General features: G+C 52.1%; 6 protein-coding genes across 6 annotated transcripts; 4 read left to right on the forward strand and 2 right to left on the reverse strand.

Annotated features, from left to right (window-relative positions):
* Positions 1-261: 261 nt before the first annotated feature.
* On the reverse strand, positions 262-1,367 carry PSV08DRAFT_244515 (uncharacterized protein; the record flags this gene model as incomplete). The annotated part of the gene is made up of 7 exons (XM_066092315.1): positions 262-513; positions 601-683; positions 743-804; positions 857-874; positions 923-989; positions 1,067-1,192; positions 1,322-1,367. 7 exons carry the CDS (start codon positions 1,365-1,367, stop codon positions 262-264), a joined length of 654 nt encoding a protein of 217 aa, XP_065949528.1.
* Positions 1,368-2,130: 763 nt separating this feature from the next.
* Positions 2,131-4,454, forward strand: PSV08DRAFT_217303 (protein-tyrosine phosphatase-like protein). Its single transcript, XM_014221275.2, has 4 exons — positions 2,131-2,540; positions 2,707-2,928; positions 3,274-3,606; positions 3,695-4,454. Exons 1-4 carry the CDS (start codon positions 2,491-2,493, stop codon positions 4,062-4,064), a joined length of 975 nt encoding a protein of 324 aa, XP_014076750.2. The 5' UTR covers positions 2,131-2,490; the 3' UTR covers positions 4,065-4,454.
* Positions 4,455-5,399: 945 nt separating this feature from the next.
* PSV08DRAFT_359711 (T-complex protein 11-domain-containing protein) lies at positions 5,400-8,348 on the reverse strand (the record flags this gene model as incomplete). The annotated part of the gene is made up of 1 exon (XM_014221276.1): positions 5,400-8,348. One exon carries the CDS (start codon positions 8,346-8,348, stop codon positions 5,400-5,402), a length of 2,949 nt encoding a protein of 982 aa, XP_014076751.1.
* A 2,443-nt stretch (positions 8,349-10,791) lies between these two features.
* Positions 10,792-12,751, forward strand: PSV08DRAFT_385758 (uncharacterized protein; the record flags this gene model as incomplete). Its single annotated transcript, XM_066093451.1, has 3 exons — positions 10,792-11,271; positions 11,388-11,563; positions 11,623-12,751. The coding sequence occupies 3 exons, from the start codon at positions 10,792-10,794 to the stop codon at positions 12,749-12,751; spliced, it is 1,785 nt and encodes a 594-aa protein (XP_065949529.1).
* Positions 12,752-14,963: 2,212 nt separating this feature from the next.
* PSV08DRAFT_244519 (uncharacterized protein) lies at positions 14,964-15,314 on the forward strand (the record flags this gene model as incomplete). Its single annotated transcript, XM_066092316.1, has 1 exon — positions 14,964-15,314. One exon carries the CDS (start codon positions 14,964-14,966, stop codon positions 15,312-15,314), a length of 351 nt encoding a protein of 116 aa, XP_065949530.1.
* A 556-nt stretch (positions 15,315-15,870) lies between these two features.
* Positions 15,871-17,402, forward strand: PSV08DRAFT_273080 (uncharacterized protein). The gene has a single exon (XM_066092524.1). It carries the CDS (start codon positions 16,149-16,151, stop codon positions 17,073-17,075), a length of 927 nt encoding a protein of 308 aa, XP_065949531.1. The 5' UTR covers positions 15,871-16,148; the 3' UTR covers positions 17,076-17,402.
* Positions 17,403-21,639: the final 4,237 nt, after the last annotated feature.

The raw sequence follows: 21,639 nt of genomic DNA on the forward strand, positions 1-21,639 counted from the left end.
CCTCTTGCGTGCATAGGGCTTGCCCAGTAGTCGCAACGAAGCGTGGCCCTGGACACTGGCACTGGCAGGCGTGGATTTGCAGAGGGCTGCGGGCGACGGCAGAGGTTTCCCGGCGGCGGCGGCGTGGGGGGGAGGGGGCGTGAGTGAGTGCGTGCGTGGGTGCGTGGGCGGGTGCAAAGGAGGGGAGTCGAGTGGACAGAGGGCAGGGCAGTCAGCCAGAGGCCGACCAAGGGGGCTTAGCCAGCATATTGAGACGACAATCTATCGTGTGGATTGGCGCCCGCCTGTGGCCCCCCCTTCTGGCAGGTAGGAGGCAGGAGGCCAGGCAGAGAGGCAGGGCGATGGCCTGTACGTCAGGCCGGTGCAACGGTGAGAGGGGCGGTGGTAGGGCAGGACAGTGCCGATGGGGCAGGCCGGGTTGGTGCTGGCTAGCTGGCCCTGCTGGCCCTGCTGGCCCTGCTGGCTGACGAGGGTTGCATGGCCGGGATTGGACGGCCATGGGGGGGCGACGAGCTGCAGGCGGCACAGCGTCAGATTCAACGCTTACAGCTTAGCCTGCAACGCGGGTAGCGGAAGCGGTCGCTGCGCACAGATGCTGACCAGCAGTTCCAACCCACCCACCACGGGCAACCTCCTCGCAGCCCTACCGCCCTGCTGCTGCTGCTTGTCTTTGGCTGGCCTGCCTGCACCCCCCAGTGCGTCTTGGCGAGGCATTTCCGCCGTCTGCTATTCACATACTTACGTACTGCCGTACTTGTACACATGTCATAGATACCCGGCTCTTGTCCATGTGTGTGCCATGTACTTGTACACACATACATGCCCAGGCACATGTACATGTACGAGGTCTACTTACAGCTGTGCAGACATGTATCTGTCCAAGTAAGTACGTATCTGTGTATGTACACATGCACGTACGCACTTGCGTACATGTCCATCTAGCCATGTCGGTCTGTATCCATCTGCCCACACGTCAACGTGCGAGCCAGCTAGTGTAGAATAGTAGCTTCTTCCTTCCTCGCCATCATCATACCATGGCCATGCATGTACTAGAGTGCACACGCACACACACGCACACGCTTCCCGGCCCTCGACCGACTGCTGTCTGCTGCCGCTGCCGCCACACGTCTTACCGATCTGCTGTTCGGGGCTGAGTCGTCTGGCCTCGCACTCGCTCCATGGGTGCCTCGTGCTGCCACGAGCGGTAGCATGCAGACACACTCCGGGGTATCGGATTCAAGCCCAAGTCTGTGCTGCGAGCGCCCACGAGCAGTACCTCACAAGTAGTGTAGTGTACCTACACGGCACTACCAGTACGTACAGTCGTAGCCTGTTTCTGCTGCGTGGGCCGCATGCGCATAGTCCATGGCCAGGTAAGCGGCGGTACACCTCGTTTGCGACACGGCGAGGCTCCAAAGTCATGGGCCATGTCGTCCAATATCGAATTTCCCGCCCGCCCTACCAGACACCAGCGTAGCATATCCTCTAGCAGACCACTCCAACACCACTAGGTCGTGCCACTCCAAACTCCTGTTTCCCACATCCTCTGGGCCAAAACACTGATGCGCTTCGCCGAGATGCGGGGCGAGGCGCCACGGCAGCCTTGCACCCATCCGCCAGCCCGCGCAACACGAGCCACAGGCCAGGGCATGCCAAAACTCCAGGATTCCATGACCCCGTCTGTCTGTCGCTGGCCCGGTCTGGTCTCGCCCGGCTGTCTTGAAGCGGCATGGCAGCCCGCGTGCTGGCCTCGTATACTTACAACGTACATGCTCTCCAGCCAGTCTGGTCTACCGGGCACTGCAGACAAGACGCCATGAGCAAACTAGCACACGGGGCTTTGGGGCTCACCCATGGCCAGGGCTCTCAGTCCCTGATCCGCGCACTGCAGCTCCGCGGGTGTACGGAAGGTTCCGCTGGCGAGACGACGACGACTACGACGACACACCTGACACTGGCCATGGCCGACGGTGCAAAGGTAAAATGGTCGGACGCGCTGTCGTTGACGCCCTTCTGCTCCGGATCGTCGGCAGGCGCGCATGACAGGGAACATGGGCCGTCTGCCATCTATTACTTACACTCGTCGGCGTCGTCTTAGTCGTCGGCTTCTTCCATGGCCTTGGCTGGGATGACATGTACATCCGCCCCCTCTAGCATCTCTCTACACACATCAACCACACATCACATCCACCTCCGTGACCCCAGCCCGCCAACCCCATGCCTGCAAAAATCTCCGACGATTGTTGCCCCCCCATGGTCGCAGCACCGTAATCGCCTGGCCACCACCATCCGGCCTTGGGCGCCAGAGACGACGGGTCCGCAATTTGGGCGGGTGTGCGCCATCACGAAGCCTCGGTGAAAATTAGACCCTCACTTGCACACCTTCTTCACCAGCTTGTGCTTCGTCCCCCCCCCAAGCCCTTGGTCTTCTCGCCCCTCCTTTCGGGCCTCCGACTATTTTCGGGTCCCTCCGCTCTGAGAGCTGCCATAATGGCCCTCCTCGACAGAGTCCCCGGAAACCTCAATCTGTACATTGGCGGGTACGTAATGTAGACGCCCGCCGTGGTTTCGAATCACACCCACACACACACACACACTCCCCCTCTCCCTCTCTTTGCAAGGCCATGCTGCATCGTCGTCTTCGTCGTCTTTGTCGTTGCCGCTGCCTTGCCGGTCCACTGTCCAACTGTCTGACCACCGAGGTAGCATCTTTACGCTGCGGCGGCGTGAGGCCCTTGAGCAGGCAAACATCACCCACGTCCTGTCCGTCCTGCGCACGCCCCTCGACGACGCCCTGTTTGCCCCGTTCAAGCACATGGTGGTCGAGGTCGACGATGTCGACGACGAGAACCTCCTCCAACATTTCCCGGCCACGAATCGCTTCATTCGCGACGGCCTCGACGCAGGTGGTGGCGTTCTAGTGCACTGGTAAGTCAACACCCTTGCTGAGCTGAAGCCTCGTGCACCCACACAACCCTGGATCGCCGCCCCCGACTGCCTTGCTTGGCAGTTTTGCCCTCTTCACCACACCCGCCGGCTCCAGTGCCCTGTCGCTGGGAGCAATGCACCACAGTCCAAGTCCAGTTATTCTCCACCACCCGCGTCGTGTCCTGCATCCTTTGACTGCAAAGCCCGCCTTTTCTTTTCCTCTTTGCAACTGCCTGCATTACCCTTTCGGCCATTCTTTCCCCAATTCCACACCGCTTCCCTGCCACTCGTTCGATTCCATTCCCGCTACTCGTACCAACATGCCAACCATTCCTTCTTCCTTAGTGCCATGGGCAAGTCACGATCGGCTACCGTTGTCATCGCATATTTGATGCAGCAGCACAACATCAGCCCTTCCCAAGCCCTGTCCCACGTTCGGCAAGCCCGGTCCATCTGCGAGCCCAACCCAGGTTTCATGGACCAGCTCAACCTCTACGCTCAAATGCACACTCCACCCGACGTCGAGAGCACCCCAGCCTACCAACGATGGGTCTACCAGCGCGAAATTGAGTTGAGCCGCGCGTGTGGTCAAGCGCCAGACGCCGACAAGATTCGCTTCGAAGACGAACATGTTGCCGATGAGGCTGCAGCCTTTGAATTAAGGTGTCGCAAATGCAGGTAAGTGGGGCCGTACGATAAGGCTTTAATGCCACCCTATATTCTCTTACCGCCACCATTCTCCTGCCCTGCGCTTACCTTGTCTTAGGCGCGCGTTGGCAACCTCGCAATATCTACTATCACATGGATCCTCTTCTACTGCAAAAGACGACGAGGCCGAGGTTCCCACTTCGGCCAAATGTGCCCATTACTTCCTCGATCCCTTGTCATGGATGCGACCTGAGCTCGAACAAGGCAAGTTAGACGGTCGTCTGGAGTGCCCAAAGTGCCATACCAATGTAGGCAAGTATGCCTGGCAGGGCATGCAGTGCAGCTGTGGAGACTGGGTTGTCCCTGGCATCAGTCTTGCAAAGGGCCGGATCGATGAAGCAAGAAAAGCAACCTTTGGCATACGTCGGCCTCCAGGTGCTTCAGGCCCACCGGCAATAGGCGATTCCCATCCCAAACAAAATCTCTGATACTGCCCACTCAGTTCATCGGAGAATGTTGCTATGCACGTGGCTCTCCTCGTCCACTGCCTGTGGTACAGGTGAACAAGACGACGCACATCCCCAAACTGCTCAGTGAAAACCTATCGCTTTGGTACTAGTTTTCGCCTTGCAATCCCCCACTGCAAAGAAACAACGCACAGACATAACTCGTCCATGACTGGAGGAAAAAATGAAATAAGAAAAAAAACGCCCATTGCTGCACATCCAACAAAACGGACAATGTTGATTTCTTTCACATGTGGCGTGATCTTCACAAAAACCAATAAATATTCCATGATAAGACGATATCGATCTACCATATCTCTATACAACAGACAGAAGAAAGAAGTACATTCCTTTCAATTGATAGTGTTGTTCGATTGTTGCACCCACTCAAAATGTTCCGAACCCTCTGAGCCCCTGAGCACATGACATCTCGGTCTATGCATTTTGTCTGATCTATACACGGGCCTTTCTATTAGAAAGAAACGGCAACAAGTATGTTGTCATGACTGGTGCTGAAACAAAACTGTGCGCACCATGAGTCGATGCCCATACAGACACAGTAATTGCACTTGGTCAACTGACCCAACTGACGGTCTATACATGAGCGCTGTTATCCTCACACAATCTAGACAAAACAAGACAATTTGACTTGAGCTTACTCTCATTCACGTCACTTGCCTTGCGCTGCGCCACTATCTTGACATTAAGACACAGACTTCAAACCCCGTCATTATCATCACACACACACAGCTGAATCAAGTGACAGGAGATGAAGAAGAAGAAAAAGCAAGAACAACACAAATCTACGCAAGCAGAGTGAAGATGAAAAAAAAAAGATTTGGTATACGTCTAAACACGACTTGCTTCCGCTCCAAACAGCAAAAATACCAAGAAAAAAACAAAAGATACAAACAAAAGCATCCCGTGTCACGACCTTGGTATATTACTCATGAGTGAAAGAGATCGAAAGAAGAAAAAAAAGAAAGGGTCATAGTCTAGACTTGATGAAAGCCGAAGAATGGAGAAGGAGAGATAGAGAGATAGGAAAAAGAAGAAGAAATAACACCTGCAGCGCCTCGCAAGTAAACAACGACACAAAAAAATAGCATGAACAAGAGAGCAACATAGAAACCCCCCCATCCATCCCAAGAATGAAAGGAAAAAAAAGCCAAGAATACACCTTGAAAGACTCAGAAAAGAGACAGAAGGAGAGGAAAAGACGAAACGCCAAATCCCCACATTATCCCATTAAACCCCTTCCACCTTTCCCCCCAAAGAAAAAAAACCCCCCCTTCCTACCGTCTCACATCTCACGTCTCACACCGAAGACGAAGAAGACGAAGACGCAGCACCCGAACTCTCCACGCTCTGCGAGCGCACAAGTTCCTCACCCCCTTCCACCCCCAACCTCTCCATCTCCTCTGCAATCTCCTCATACCACTTGCCATGGCACTTGCGATCAACCTCGCCCACTTTGCTCAGCTGCTCGCAAATATCCGCCACTTGAGACACAAATTCCGGTAGACCCGTGGTCGCGAGGCCCTCGGTCGCCGTGCTCGCAGCTCTGACTCGCTCGCCCGAACTACTGGCGCTGACGCGGTTGAAAATGTGCGTCTTGAGCCGCTGGAAAAGGACCTTTAGCACGGGGTCGGAAAGTTTGCCGGCCTCGGCCTGCGTGAGGAGCCTCGTGATGGTCGACGACAGCTGCGAGCGTGTCGACGGCGGCATGTTGCGCGATGACTCGAGGAGGGACGAAATTTTGGCCGCCGTCGAGGTGTCAGACATGTAGCCGTTTTCCTTGAGCACCACCCACATCTTGTTGGCTTCGGATTTCCACTGCGACCGCACATCCCGCTTAAGTAGATTCTTGGCTGTAAGGAGGATCCCCCCGATAGTCGTGATGCGCAGCGCATCATCGCGAATCCGGGCAATCCGGGCTCGGTCCAGTTCGAGTGTCTCTGGTAACTCAGACTCCCGGAGAGGTGGGGTTGCGATTGCCAGATCGACCAAACCACGGGCATATATTTTGTGCGCAGTGGGTCGATTGAGGGGATTGGCCTGGCTCCATGGGTCACGGCGATCAGCCTCAGTGTGCATATTGACTGCTGCACTACGCCACCAGCGGCGTGTGCGATCGAGAGTGATCTTGTTTTCTTCCAGGTCTTGTGTGAACATGCGTTGTTCGTAGCCAACAGCCTCCTTGATTAGCGTAGGAGCGGCATTCATCAACAGGAAGTTTGAGTAGTCTAGTGAGAGCAGATCAATGATGTGGAGGATCTTGAACAACTTCTCAATCATGCTTGATAGGTCTCCCTCCTCCTTTAGTTCTTCAGCAAGTGCTTGAATCTCAGTGTCTCGGAACGGTGCACATAGCTTGGGCAGGATGCTGGCAATAAAGTTGAAAAATTTGCCGTATGAGAAGACACCTTGGCTGCATTGCCGGTTGACATGCTCTGGATCAAGAGTCTCGGAGATGAGGGTGTGCATAGAGTTGCCAGGCTTCAGCAGCCGTAACAGTTTGCCGCGTATGTTTTCCGCCATAGCAGTGGTCCAGTTTGCACTATCGCCCTCCTCGAATCCCCGTCGCATCGCATCACACAGCTCACGATTGAGAGCATCGCGCAGGTCGGCAGTCGGTGAAGGATCGATGCGGTACTCCTTGTCAATTGACAACTCGTGAACCAGTATGCGGTTGTCAGGCACCACCGTAAAGACCTTGGATAGCGACTGGGCTTGGTGACCCTGCGTAGTGGGGTCTTCAGGCTTAGCCTGCCCAGAAGCTGCCAATTCAGAAGCTGCTTCAGCCTGTTTGGCAGCGCTTTCGGCCGATAGTGGAGAGTCTGGTGTGGACTCGCCAGCCACACGAGGTCGAACAGTATCGCCTGCGGGCCTCTTCTTTGGCTTCGACCTTCGGCTTTCGCGTATAGCCTTCCTGATCAGCATAAGGGCTTTGTCAGGGCCGGCCAGCTTCTTGATCCTGCTAAGCAATATAGCTTGATTGTCCCGAATGCCGTTTCTGTATTCATTGGCTACTTCATCGACTGTCGCATCCTTGACACTTTGCCATATCTCGTCCAGGCTGACAAACGAGGCAACCATGGTCTCCACAAGCGCCGACGAATCACGAGATTTCCAGTCGTTGAAGGCAGCAACGAATGCACTGTGGGCTAGCAAAACCGTTTCTGTGCGTGTGGGCGATGGAGTGTAGGCATTGAGCTTTGTCAGTTTGGCCAAAGCAGACTCAAAGCTAATGACAAGGTCCTTGGCTTTGGTAATCAGATCCTGCTCTTGGTCACCGTCTCGGCTGAAGACATGGGTAGGGTGTGCCAGAATAAGATACGAGGAGAGGAAGGTCCTAACAGCGGCGCTACGGGGGGCTGGATCTGCATCGGGGAGTAGCACAAACAAGGTCATGATCCTATCAGTCGTCTTCAACAGCTTCTCATCTGCAAGCATGCCTGTGATGACGTCGAAACTAGTCTCCTGGACCATCTCAATAGACAGACCAAGTTTCAGCCATTCTCTGACAATGTCACGCCTGACCTTGCTTCTCCAGGCCGCTTGAATTCTTTTGGCTGCATCTTCGGTAGACAAAACGGGACGTTGGGTGCGTGGCTTGAGGCTAGCCGGAGGTGAACTGGCAGTTCTCGGCCGTCGGGGATTGCGTTTGTATTCCAATCTTCTCTTTTCAGCTTCTGCCAACTTCTCCTCCATTTCCATACGATATCTACGCTCCTCAGCAGCCTTGCGTTCTTTCATGTCTTCAGCAATCTTCTTGGCTCTTCTAACTTCTTCGGCACACGAGGCAGCAACTTGGGCGAGATGCTTCTCGCGGGCCTGTTTTGCTGCGAGGGCTCGCTCTTCACTGTTTGAGCCACGAGGGGCAGCCTTGGCCAAGGCAGCACGCAGCCTGACCTGCTCGGCATGCGCTGCCCGATCTGCCAATCTTGCCTTGCGGTCTTCGAGTATGGAGGCGCGGCGAAGGTGCTGGGCTACGTGATGGCTTTGGCAGCTGTTGCGGAACGATCGATTCGATGTGTGTGAGTGTGTCGAGGATATCGAGTTGCGGCGCGACGATGTCGCAGACGACTTGCGGCGGTTCGCTGAATGCCGATAGAAGCGCGCCGCAATGCGCGGTGGTGGAGCGAACGACTCGGCGTTGTCGGCGTCGGATGAGAGTATCATGTCGGGCTCTTCTGGAATGTCGTCGCTGTTACCCCGCAGCTCAGAGCTGACCAGCTCCAACTCGGAGTCGGTGAGAGACATTATGTAGGATGATGATGAGGGTGCTGTCTGGCACCGGGAGTCGCGCGAGTGTATCGAGTCGGGAGTGGGAGCCACCAGTCGTGGTGTTTACAAAGAGGTGAAACGGAGCACGGGCTCAGTGGTGGTGCTCAGTGCAGCAAGCCACAAGCAGTAGGCAATGCAAATAATAGCAAGTCCCTTGGCGCGAGACCTGGATATGGGGGCGAGAATGGAGGAGACTGTTATCCGTGGAGGAGGTGTGGTCAGCGCGCAGGATAGATGAACAACTGCGGCGGGCGTATGTAAGTATGTGCTCAGGGTGCCTACAAAACGGCTACAGAACGTGATCACGGGCGCGCCGCGTATATACACAGCCTTCAAGGTAGTGGAGAAGATGGGCGCGACAGCACTCGTCGCAGAGAAAAGAAGGCAGACGCGGTGGCTGGGGAGGGGTCCATGGGATTGTGCTTGCCTGACAGAAGATGACGAAACCTGGATATGCACAGTAAAGCCGCGTGCTGCCCGGTGCCAAGGCCTTTATTACGGCAGCTAGGAAGTTCATAGAAGATGATCGACACATGCCCACGCCCAAGAAACCTCCACTCTCAGCCCTATCCAGCTGGCTCCTTACTCGCCGCCAGAGCTTCCGGCTCTCCCATCCACGCTGCACCATGTGCGATGTTCCAACGGCTGTGTGGTGCGATTGCTCGACGATGCCCTAATCACCGTCCGTACCAACAGTGACCACTCTCAACTGCCTTTTGTCATGTACGTCGAAGATCCTCATCTCTGCCTGGTTTCAGACCGCTACCGTCTGAAGGTCCAGACCCGTTGGCTATACGATGCATGGTTTTTATTCTCGTATCCTTCGCTAAGAAATGCACTAAGGAACAAGGCGCTGGTCCAGAAGGACAGTTGTGTTTTACATTAACCAAATTCTATTAACTATATCAAAAAGGTATCAAATGACCAGACTACTGATGGGACTCGTTGCGCAGTACATTTGCGCACCCATAGGAGGTATTGTGTATTTACACCTATCTCTTCTTCGACGTTTATAGGCCCTGAAGCCTTGGCAGAGCCCTGTCACTTGTACCAATCTACTATTTACTGCATCGTGTTCCGTCTGACTAGGCAGCCAAATGCTCACTCGCCCATGAATGCCAGTCCGGATACCTTGTTTATCTTTTGAACTCTCCAAGCGCTCTTCCTAAAAACTGGTCAGCTTTGCCCCTTGTGACTCAGTATGTCCAATCTTACACGGAAGCTCGTACACCTCAACTGTTCTTTTTGAGCGTGACATGCGTCGAAGCTGTAAGGCAGCTATCAATATACCTGCCACCGCCACAACCAAGCCCAGTACACCAAAGCTTATCGTCACACTAAGTGAGTCAAAATTCTCGTTGCCGACAATTGTATCGTTTGACGAAGGGGCCATGGTTGTGTTTGAAACGTTCATGGACGGCGTGGGGGTCACAGTTGACCTCATCATATTTTTAGTGAGCATGGCGGATAGTAGTTTTGGCAGATCGAGCAAGACGAGGCTTGACTTGTGTCGTAGAGTACGCTTGCGAGAAGAAACTCAAAATGAAACGGAATGGATGTTTATGAGGGATCAATCCAAACTTGGTTGAGGGTAAGAGGCTCAGGATCATCTTTATGTCCATTGCAAAGGCAAGTGGACTCTTGCCTGATGGTGTCGCGAATTTGTGCGATGCGACCGGGGACCTGTCAGCCTCAAGGCAAAGAATGGACCCACAAGGTGCGTTGCTCATCTACCGGTATGGCGTCGGTTACACTTGGTGTGATTTGAAGTGCGATGAGATGCGATGACGAATGAGCGGATGGAGTTGATCCAGGTTTCCCTACGCGACACCCGCAGTTGACACTGGAAGGATGCGACAAGATGCGATGACCAATGGTAAAGCTAGGAACTCGATACCACGCCAATATGTACCTTCAATCCGTGACTGCGACGATGTGCGACCACCAATGAATGAGGTTGAGGTAGGCGGTAGGCGGTATTGAGGGGGGCTCAGTTAACCCTTCTGCAATCATACCGCACAGAAGGATACTAGTCAGCGGCGGCTTGCAACTGCGATAAAGTGCGACAGCCAATGGCTGCCCATGCTGCGGATAGGCCAAGTTCACAGCCATGTTGTGGCTTGCATGAGCTGATGTTGCCAGCGCAGCACGGATGCGTGCTGGTCTTAGTATCGCACCTTGTCGCAGAGCTTATTACATGCTCTTTTCGCGCTTTGTCGCACCTGGATAGTCACTTCCAAAAGAGTGGGTTTCCACATATTTACAAAAGGCGCAACTCAAATCTCAAGTTCCCTCTCTCTTCCACCAGGTTGATGAGCCTATCGCAGTCAATTCTCTTCTTTCGCGAATTTCCTCCGTCTATACACTTTTTCTCGAATCACCCGCCGCTTCGACCTTGAGGAACATTCCGATTTCAATCATGTCCATGAGCACCAACGACCCAAACGCCGGCTCAGCAATTCGTTTGTATCAAACAGAACGTATCCCCCGGAATACCGGCAGGATATGCTGTGCATGTAACATGTTATTTGCCAGGGCTTCTGTTCCTGCCTTGTGCTTGAACTGTGGTCATGGAACATGCGAAGCGTGTCCGGTGATTGAGTTTGTGTCTCATGGTCACAATTTGAGTTCCTATGAAAGTACAAATAAAGGGCCTAGAAACTTGCTCAGACGAATCCAGCCTGCTCTCTGGGAGCCAGATCAGGCTCAAAACTTGGACGGACATAATGGACAAAAGTTACGAAGACAGGTACAATACGAACGGGACCATGAACAGGGAAACCAAGTGGAACCACATCGAGAACATCTGGAAGAGCAGCAGTCGTCATCAATTTCAGGGCGCAAAAAACGCAAGCTGAACATGACCAAGTGCCAAAGGTGTCGAGATGACAAAAAGGCTGTAAGTGATTGCGCACATGCATAATTAAATTCCTGGGGTGCAAGTCTCCGTCCAATGGCCATATAAAAACAATTCGATGCAAGTTTTTAAAACTCGTACTGACAGTCAAAACCCAGTGTATCCGGCAGGGTTCGGAAAAATGTAATCGCTGTACTGAAAAGGAGCTTCATTGCTCAGAAGGAACCCGAGTAATACGCCCTCGGAAGCTTGCATCGAGGTCTTTACCACCAACGCAAAACGTCATTCCCTCGCCAGTCGATTCGGATGTCTCGAAAATCAGCTTTGACCAAATGTACGTTGATGTCCCCTGAGTTTTGTAAAACCAGACCAGCAGAATTGAGATGTTCACAGTGCTCTTCTCGTAAGCTACTACCAAATGATGGTCAAGGCTAAAGAAAAGCTCATTAAACTCGGCAAACATATTCGTTCATTATTTGGAACTCCTTTGTCGCCCACCTACGACATTTGGGATCCAGATTTTATATCTTTTGTCGTCAACATCTACGATGAAGTAATTCTCACATGCTTGACAAAACTCTTGACGGAGAAACAGTTCTCGAAAACCCTTCCGACACGCTCTTCACTTATCAGCCTAATTCTCGCTGTGGATGTATGCTGCATCGATCATATCTGCCCTATTTGCCAGGACTCCGATATCGAAGTCGATATCGAACTACCGATGTATGGACTTAACGATTCTATGGATTTATTCAGAAATTTCGTGGTAAAGGAGCACCTGATCCTGCGCCACGGCCTTGAGCTCAATAAGGACAAACTGGAAGAAGAAATCCAAATCTATACCACGTTGTCAACTAAAGTGCCACGGGAAATCAGCGTGGCGCTTGAGTCACTGGGCTTGTCTGAACTTGCCGAACAGAGTAGAGCCATCGGACTTTACTATCCTGACACGTCAGATTGGTCGGATGAGATGCTACCGAGATCGCACACAGGGGATTCCGACTGCTTAAGAAGGACAGCCCTACATTGCCTGTTTGATGGCATTTTTGAAGATAATTATCGTTATTTGTATTTGCCGGCAGAGGATAAATACTTAAGGGATGGCGTCAGTGTATGGAATAGTCAAGACATACTTGGGAGAACACCGCTGCACATATTATGTCAGTTTATAGAGGATAAGCATTTAATTGAGTTCATACAGAGGGTATTGGAATTAGGCCCGGACTTGGGACTTGCTACAGTTTATAGGACTATTCCGTTGCATCACGCTGCTGCGATGGGATCTATTGGAATATGCAAAGTATTGGTAGGACGTGGAGGCGAATTCGATATGGGGGCTGAAGACTTTAACCAGAGAACCGCACTCGACTATGCAGTGATCAGGAAACATCAAGAAGTGGTGGATCTGTTGACAGACTGTTATCTTGAGGCTGGCTTGAATGAAAAGGTGGCGAAAGCACACAGGATCGCAGCAGCAGTGAGGGATGGAACGTACGAGTCTTGGAAAACGTACGACTACTAGCATGTATGTCAATTAAACTATACTTCCTCAAAGCCTTCATTTCAATATCGAGCATATGATTGTTGATGATTACATCAACCAAGCAAGAGTCACAAGGGAGATACGAATAGCATATAACCAAAGTATCTGTAGCAACACCAGATTCCATACATATCAATCATCCCATCACATAGCATTAAGTATTATTGTCCGATTTTCTTTTACTCGACTATCTGAACCTCGTTTCATCTTCTATTACACTTTCGCATTACTCAAACCATGAGATGATGGAGAAGATCCGTACTTGTTATATGAGAGCATTTGATTTTTGATATCCGTTGGGCTTACTTGATGTCAGGGTCTTGAGCAAACCAAAGTCAACTCCAGGAAAGTAGATAGGGAGGACCTGTTTCAGCGACATCGGGATTGGAAAGCCAAAACATACTTTATATGTCTCGGTTTCTGTCGAGAACAATAACATATCCAAACCATTTCCCAGTCGACCAAGTGTCCAATCATCGCTTACTTGCCGCACCAAACAAGAGGGAGAGAAAAGTAGAAGAAGAAAAAGTCATGACACATCGTCATTTCATCTCCTCAGCACGTGGTGCAAACGAAGATACATGCATCAGCACAGCCATTTGCACTCTGGAAATAAGAAAAGCAGGTACCGTCACAGGAAGAAGTAGTCAGCAGCAAGCAACCCAATTGCCGTAAAGAGGACACTTGGAGCCCAAACAACGGAACCCGTCCCGAGGCAAGAACAACAACAAGGCGTAGCGATCGGGCCCTGCATGTGAAGCCGAAAAAGGAAACAAAGAAACCGGTCAAAAAGAAGCATGTAAAAGCAAAGTAGGATATGACGGAGAGTGATGGGAAAAGAGGTAGATTTAGCCGGGTGGATACATAAGGAATGGACTAAGCACAACAGACCTCTCAACACGCCGTATTAGGTAATTTTTTTTTGGGGGGGGGGGGGGGGGGGGGGGGGGAGGTGAGGCAGGAGATGATCGAGTGCAGGCACATGCTACACGTCGGTGCCTGAGGCATTGTTTCGGACACGAACAATGTGTCCAAGTGGTGGTCTGTCTGTGGCGCGTGTGAGAGAAACGAACATGCTTTGTTCTTGTTTTGTGCAGGCAATCTCCGCAAACAGCCAGAAGAAAGAAAAAAAAGAGAAGGGAAAAGAAAGGAAGAGTTAGGTCGCGGGGTAATGTTCGCATACCCGCCCTTTCCCCGGTGCCGAATTTTCACTTTTTTTTTTCATTTTTCTGGGTGGGTGGAGATGATGGTTGTGGTAGGGCGTGGCGTGTGAGTGTGGAGATGATGATGTTAAGCGTGCTGAAGAGTGCTCCACGCCTTCTGATGTTATTGATTTGTAGAGTGCCTAGAGCACACATGGCAAACTACATACACTAAATTGTGTTACGCACTACAAGAAGTGAGTTTGCACTAGGAAAGAGCCAGAGAAAAATGCCGGAGAAAGGAAACATGGTGGGCATGACACCCTGACCCAGAGTTGAGCCGTTTGGGGGGAGGATCTTGGAAAGGAAAAAAAAATCACGAGTGCATTGTTCGGCAGAAGCCTTCGATGGCGTCTAGTGTACCAAGATGCAACATGACGAAAAGATGAGGTTCAGGCTAGAAGAGGTGAGGGGAACCGGATGATTCTAGACCGTGGCGGGTTTTGTTGGACATGGGGGTTTCTCAACGTAAGAGGCTTGTATGTACGCAGCTATGACGGGGGATACGCTAAGTGTAGTAAGGGCAAGGTGGAGATGAGCAAGCGAGAAAATTCTGACGGAGTAAGGCGTTTGAGAAATCGGGTAGTGAACCATGGAACAAAAGAAACCCTTTGAAGTTGACATCTTGGGACGACGTGTGCCGAGCACGGTAGCATTGCGATTGCACGGGTTTTGTTCGGCAAGCATGTTAGAGGGTAGGACTAGAGTAGTTTTTTTTTCCTTTTACGTGGACCGCATGATGTAGAAGGAAAGTTGGTCGGGTTATGACGACATTGTGGTTGTCTAGACGTAGCAGTCGGAGAAGCTGTAAGGACGCGCGGTCGGGTAAGATGGGCAATGCAGTGGTATGACGGATAGCTATCCTATCGTAATCGATAAGTGGATAAGGCAAAAGTCAAAATTCTCGCGCATAGCTGGCGCGCGGGACGAGAGCTGCCCAGTCAGGACGGGGAACAAGGAACAGACGGCCCACAATTCATTTCGAGTGCATGGCCGTGGGACGGGGAAGGCCACCAGCTGCGGAGTGGCAGGGCTCGCAGGACAAAGAGCGAACGACGAGCGTCGATGACACTCCGGCAAAAAAGACACGCAGCATTCGATGTCACCTTGGGGACGTGATGAATTCTTGGATGGTCGGGGGCCACGGCGCGCAAAGGGGCGCACAGCGGGTTCCGGGCGGAGCAGAGGCGGCCAATGGAGGCGGGGGATGTGCACACGGGACGGTGGCAGCTGTCTTTGCTGTTGCTGTTGTGGTGCGCCAGCGCAGGCGGGCGGCGACTCGAGAGGCTACACGTGTGTGCCGGTATAGGGAGCCGGTGAAGGAGAGTACAGCTGGGTGAGGGTGTTTCGTTTAGCGGACTCAGCTGGCAGCTGTGCCCCTGGCCGCCGACGGGCCGGGCGCTAGTGATCGTCAGGCACAGCGCTGTGATTGGCTGCCGCGCTGGCCCCCGCCCTTGCCGTTTTCAGACGCATGAAACCAGCATGCGCCTTGTGTGCCCTATTTGCAGCGCAGCCTCAATTACACCCACACAAGCACACGAACGCACTGTCAGCGCAGGAAACACAAGGCCGAAAACAAAGACGGCGCATGTGCCCAGCGGGGGCGGTCATGCCGGCAGCCTGTCACGGCGCATGTACACCAAGACGCATATAAGCAAAGAAAAAAGTAGACGGCTGCAGACTCTGCGCACTGTTGAACGCGCCAGGGACACGCCGTTCGACCAGTGGCCGGGCCGGCATGGCAGCGCCACATTCACTCGGCCTCGTCGTGCGCGGAGGATGCGATGCAGGCGGGCCAGGCACGTTGCAAAAGGGGCCGTGCCTCGGCGCTAGCGTCAAGGCCCAACCGAACCCACCCACCCACCCTCTTGCATGCCCTCACCTCTCTCCTCCGCTAACCCACACCACGCTCTCTATATTTCACTCGCCCGCCCTCCTCCTGTATCATTCTTTCTACAGGCTTGAGGCTTTGTTCTACCTTCGTTCATTCCACTCTCTCTCCAAGACACTTTGTCTTCGACTTGTCAACCCGACAACCTCACTCTTGAAACTGCTAGCCAGTTCAGCCATTCCCTGAGAAACCTGTCACCAGAAACACCACTCGCCCACTCCTTGGACCACCAAAAACAACAATACCAACCTACTCTCATATCATCATCATCATCATCAACAACATGAAGGCTTCCACTGTCATCGCCTCTCTCCTTTTCGGCTCCATTGCCGCTGCCGCCCCCGTAGACAAGCGCGCCCTCGTCTACAAGACCGAGGTCGTCACTGAGGTCGTTGTCATCTACACCACCGTCTACGGTGACGAGCCCACGCCTACTCCCAGTGCCGTCTCTTCTACTGCTGCTGCTGCTTTCTACGAGCAGAAGAAGCCCGTCCCTACCAGCACCCCAGCTGCTCTCCCGGCCTACACTCCTGCTCCTGCTCCTAGTGCTCCTGCTCCTCCAGTCTACACTCCTCCAGTCGAGGAGCAGCCCAAGCCAAGCCCAACACCTTCTCCCAAGCCTGAGCCTCAACCGGAACCCCAGCCAGAGCCTCAGCCATCTCCTGAGCCATCTCCTGAGCCATCTCCCGAGCCTCAACCCGAGCCTCAGCCAGCTCCTTCTTCCCAAGCTCCTTCCCCAGCACCTCAGCCTGAGCAGGTCTACACCCCGGCTCCCGCTCCTGCCCCAACCCCCAGCCCATCACCTGCTCCAGCTCCAGCTCCAGCTCCTGCCACGTACCCTACCACTGAGTCATCATCCTCTGGCGGCGATGTTCACCAGGATGTCGACATCACCGTCTATGACAACAACGGTGCCGCTGGTGCCTGCGGTGAGCCCCTCACCGACGACATGATGGTTGTCGCCATTGCCAAGGGTGCATGGAACGCCAAGGGTGGTTCCACGTACAATGTCATGACTGGTGCCTCCAGCAACCCATGGTGCGGTGCTAAGATCAACATTGAGTACGAGGGCAAGACGTGCGAGGCCACCATCATGGACATGTGCCCTGGCTGTGATGGCCCTTACGATATTGACCTGTCCCGCGCTGCATGGAAGGCTCTTGGTATCACCGAGACCACCCGTCTCAAGGCCAACTGGAGCCTGGCCTAAGCTTGTCCTAGAGGCGCTTCTCGCCATGATCAATATACCCAAGATTCTCGCAATCTAGCTAGCGCAGGCCGGGTCAGCGCTTTGCACGACCTTGTTACGACTCATCTTCTTTTCTTCGTCACTCGTTTACCAATCAATGCCTTGGCTTTAACCCCAAGCATGCTGGGACCATGTATTATCCATTCACTTTCATGTACACAGCTTTTAGGGATCCGGTGTATGGGCTCAAACCTCTTTCTTTAGATACCCATATGCTCGTCATCTTCAGGCACAATTCAGATACCACAAAACAATCAACATGACAATTGCATTGTCTAAAAAAACATGAACAAATTTCCCGCATTTGCACATCGTGATTTCCCTGTTTCTGCCGTGGCTTCCAAGATCCGGCGCACTGCCCCCAATCTGGGTACTCTAATATCACGCACATGGCCAATGACACGGCTCCGCGTCTCCGCGAGCGAACATCGTAATCCAGCTAAGAGTGAATACGTGTGCCCTAACAATAGGAACCTGAGCTATCGTATTAACGCGCAAGCATCCTTGACTCGTAACTAAGTACACTCTTTCCTTGGTCTAGTCTTGGGTCTCGAGAGGAACCAAAAAACTGCCGAAATGCGAACAAAACGACCCAAGCCGGACAAAGACGACGACGACGATGACGACGCACGTCCTTTTTTTTCTATTTAGTTGGTCCGTACTTTACTACGTTGCAACTGTGCTGCTGCACAGCCACTGGCTACTACACTGCGCCACTTGGTACGACCGACGGACGTTGCATTCCCGGCCCCGAGTTCGGACTATGCACATACGCTCTCACTGCACTGGCCCTCTCTCTCTTCAGCCACAATGACCCGGCCCAGCTCTCTTTCCTTTTTTTTCCCAATCTTTTTTACCCCGGGCCCTTGCGTGCGCAGCGGAACGGCATGGGACAAGGGCAAGAATCCCCCCATGCTACTACTCTTACAACTTAAACCTTTTTTTCTTACGTATCTCGTGCGACGAATGTGAAATCTCTCTCGTGTTTTGCCTCAGGCGCCCACTCAAAACACCAAAAAAAATAACGGATAATTTTTTGGGGGTAATAGCTGGGTGAAAATAAACAAAGGTAGTGTGTAGCAAGTTAAACACATGAATGAAAACAAAATGGGGTTGGGGTTGTTGCTTAATTAGCCACCATATTACATGCGTGACGGGTTTGAAACAATGGTTTCCCTCACTCTCCGGTTTCCCCGTCCAACGGCCCTCCACCCTTTCCACCCCTCCATCCCCCCTTTTTTTCTCTCTCTCTCGTTCGTTCGTCTCTTTGCTTGCTAAAAAATTCCGCGCGACTCCGGGTTCCTCTAGTGTTTCATTGGTTTTGCCTGGTTGCCTGAGAAGTTTTGGGTGAGAAGAAGGGGGGGGGGGGTGGTTCGACACGGGCTTTTTTTTGGCGCCATAGTTTGGCACTAAGGGGGGTAACTATGTAAGGGAAGGGGGGAAGCGGTTGTGTTGTGGTAGGTATCATCAATCAACAATGGGTGTTGTTGTTTTGGGGGGGGGGGCCAAAATAAAACTAAATCGCCACCCCCCCTCCCTTTCAAGGTTCTTCCTTCCTTGTAGTTTCTCAAATCGTAGACAAGTCAATGCGAACGACTGGGGCAGGGAAAGAAAAGTTCATGCATGCAATGCATGCGCATGTTCGTTGGCAAACAAAACTACTACTTGTATACACACCATCGCGCCCCCCGGTTTTGCAAGGAAGAGGGATTGTGGGGGGGGGAAAGAAGAGAGCTATGGTAATACCGCGACGCATGCACTTAGTAGTATACCATGAAAGAAAAAAAACTTTGAGTTTCAAGCAGGCAACTGCGACGATTCATGCCCCGTGGGGTGTTTAAACTTTGCAGCACAACAGGCACACAGAGACACAGATGTGTGTATCCCTGGTTTTGTTTTTCTTGAGATTGAAATCTCACCTCATCTTGCTTCTCCCTGGTTCCCCGTTGCCGCGCCATTTCTTACTTTGGCGCTACTTACCTTACTTCACTTACGTATCGCGCCATTCCGCCCCCAATCGTTGTCTGCTTACGAGCACGGACGTGGGCGCGTACGCATGCTCCTACCACATTCGAAGGAATACAACAGGGGCCTTTTTGGTAGGGGATCCCAATTCGGTGTACACCGTAAGAATAGGTTTCGCAATCAAAAAATCAGAAACAGCTACGTAGTCGCGTGTTCGTCAGCGTTTTACTGCCAAAAGCTGGCTGGCTGGTTGGGGGGGGGGTTTGGCTGTCGTTTTCTTGGTAGTAGTAGTATTGTATTGGTCGGTGATACCCTAAGGGGGCGTGAAGCTATATAGCTATAATGAAAAAAATCCAGTGTTGTTCTAGTAATAACTGTTGAAGCTAAATCACTAGGCTACAATCGACTGATATAGGAAAATGCTGGTGGTAAGGTAGTACCAGCTGTCTACTCACATCAACCAAAAAAAGATACCCCTTGCTAATATCTGGATATGGACTGGGAATATATAGTATGTATGTATTCATCTATACATGTATAATTTTAACGTCCTATCCCATAAAGCTAAGCGAATACATATAGGAATAGTCGTGGATTGGGAAAGAGTCGGTATAGACAGCTAACTCGTTGTGTTAGAGTATACACAACAACACACAACAACAGTCATGGAAAAGAGTCTGTATAGACTGTGATTTCCCTTATGTGGGAGTATATTCTAATAGATGTAGCCTGCCTGTAGGGATGGCCTAGCGGCGAAAAACCACTCCATCCCCAAGCTCAGTGAGCTCGTGGTTGTACTCGTTGTGATAAACAGTCTTGCTCGGGATGGCCGAGTTTGTGGAACAAGGATTTCAGCTTGTCGTCCAGATGAATCCGCACGACGCACCGCTTTCCATCTCTTCCTCCACTGCCCGCCTCCTGGCTCCAGGTCATGGGATGATCGGGCTCTCCCATCCGCCTCGATGCTTGCTCCCACCATGCCTACCTCGTACGCGAGATTCGCGCGCGAGGTGCTTTGTTGAAAGGCAGTCACTTGTTCGTTCGACGCCCTAGGGTCTATAGAAGAATATCCTCGGTATCCTCCTCGGTATCCTCCTCGGGGTCAACGTCGTCGTCGATAAACACCACCGAATCTTGCGGATCGCGAACCGTGGGTTGATTTGCTTGTTTATTCAAGCTTTACGTCCCATCTAAAGGTATTTTACAGGACATGCTGACGGGCGAAGCCTAGGGGACACAGTAGTACAGCTCCACATAGTTTCGACTATTCGCGGAGAGTGTCTTCTAAAGTACTTTTATGGCTAACGCCGTCGTTGAGCGTGTGGAGCCGAGAGCTGTAAGCAGAATCTTGGTACTAGCCTATAGCTACGATACTGACCAAAAACACTGTTTTGTCGGCTTATTTGAGCTTTTTTTGTCTCACTGCTTCTTACGGTAGTTGAATGAAGCTAGACAAGCGCGTAGTAACATCATAATAGTGTAGCTCCTGAAGAGCTACTACTGAGGGGTACAGTTGTGCACGGACATTTCTGGTGTGCATGGTAGAGAATTGACCGCGTAATCCGTCCAGCAAATATAACTTCGACAGGAACCCCTGTCTGTTCTTCGGATGTGGTTGGAGGCAGTAGTACCTGGTTGTGTACGTCTTCCGCTCATCCCCCAGTTGTCTGATCCCAAAACTCCAAACCATGGAGAAATGGAAACTCCGGATGCTTTCTTATGCTGCTTTCGGTTATCCGACGGCATACTTACCCATCTTCCACACACACCCCTTGTTGTGTTAGTAGTTTCCAAATACGGACAGTAACCGCAAAAATGGGCCATCACTGTTTTTTTTTCATTTGCCACAATGTTACCATTTTCTCCCCTCACTCCAACATGCCATGGGCGCGCATAAAAGTTGGGTTTAAATTGGGGAATTGGGGGAATTGGAGAGGACAAAGGGCTAGGCCCGTCATCCCACACGCCCTTTCCGCCCCACCGACATTGTTATTTCCCCATGCGATTTACACATGCCAGCGCTGCTATTGATATTTGGTTTGTAAAATCCGAAATTCTAGACTTGGGCATAAGCTTACGGTGCTTGATGCGCTGCGATTGGGTGTGCCAAGAGCAGGCCATGGAATATCGTTTGCGACCGCTGCTTCCTAGAAAACAAATCGGATTATCGGCTTCAGTGGGGGTTTGCCAACTGGCTTGTTTGTCAGATGCTGATTTGTGTGTGCTTGTTGGGTCAGGCGGGGATGTGTGCCGAGGTAGCTTGTGGGAAGGCGCCAGGTGGGATGGTGGAGTTGGATTTACCCACTCATCCGAAGACTGTCCGAGTTGATTCCGCGGCGCATTGTCAACGATGTGGGGGTTTGTAGTTGCGTGTCTAGTTGTACAATGTCGCCATCGCTGTAACGGTCATTGTCGCAGTCAATTGTGTGATTCGGGCAGATGGAGAATTGCACAGGCATCAAAATGCATGTGGGGCTGCATTGTTGCTTGTCTGGCAAGTGAGAAATGCGTGAATCGATACAAAGTGCACGCGACACATGCAAGCGACACAGAACCAAGG

This window comes from Bipolaris maydis (assembly GCF_028858645.1).
Source record: "Bipolaris maydis strain C4 unplaced genomic scaffold PSV08scaffold_3, whole genome shotgun sequence".
NCBI classification, from domain to species: domain Eukaryota; kingdom Fungi; phylum Ascomycota; class Dothideomycetes; order Pleosporales; family Pleosporaceae; genus Bipolaris; species Bipolaris maydis.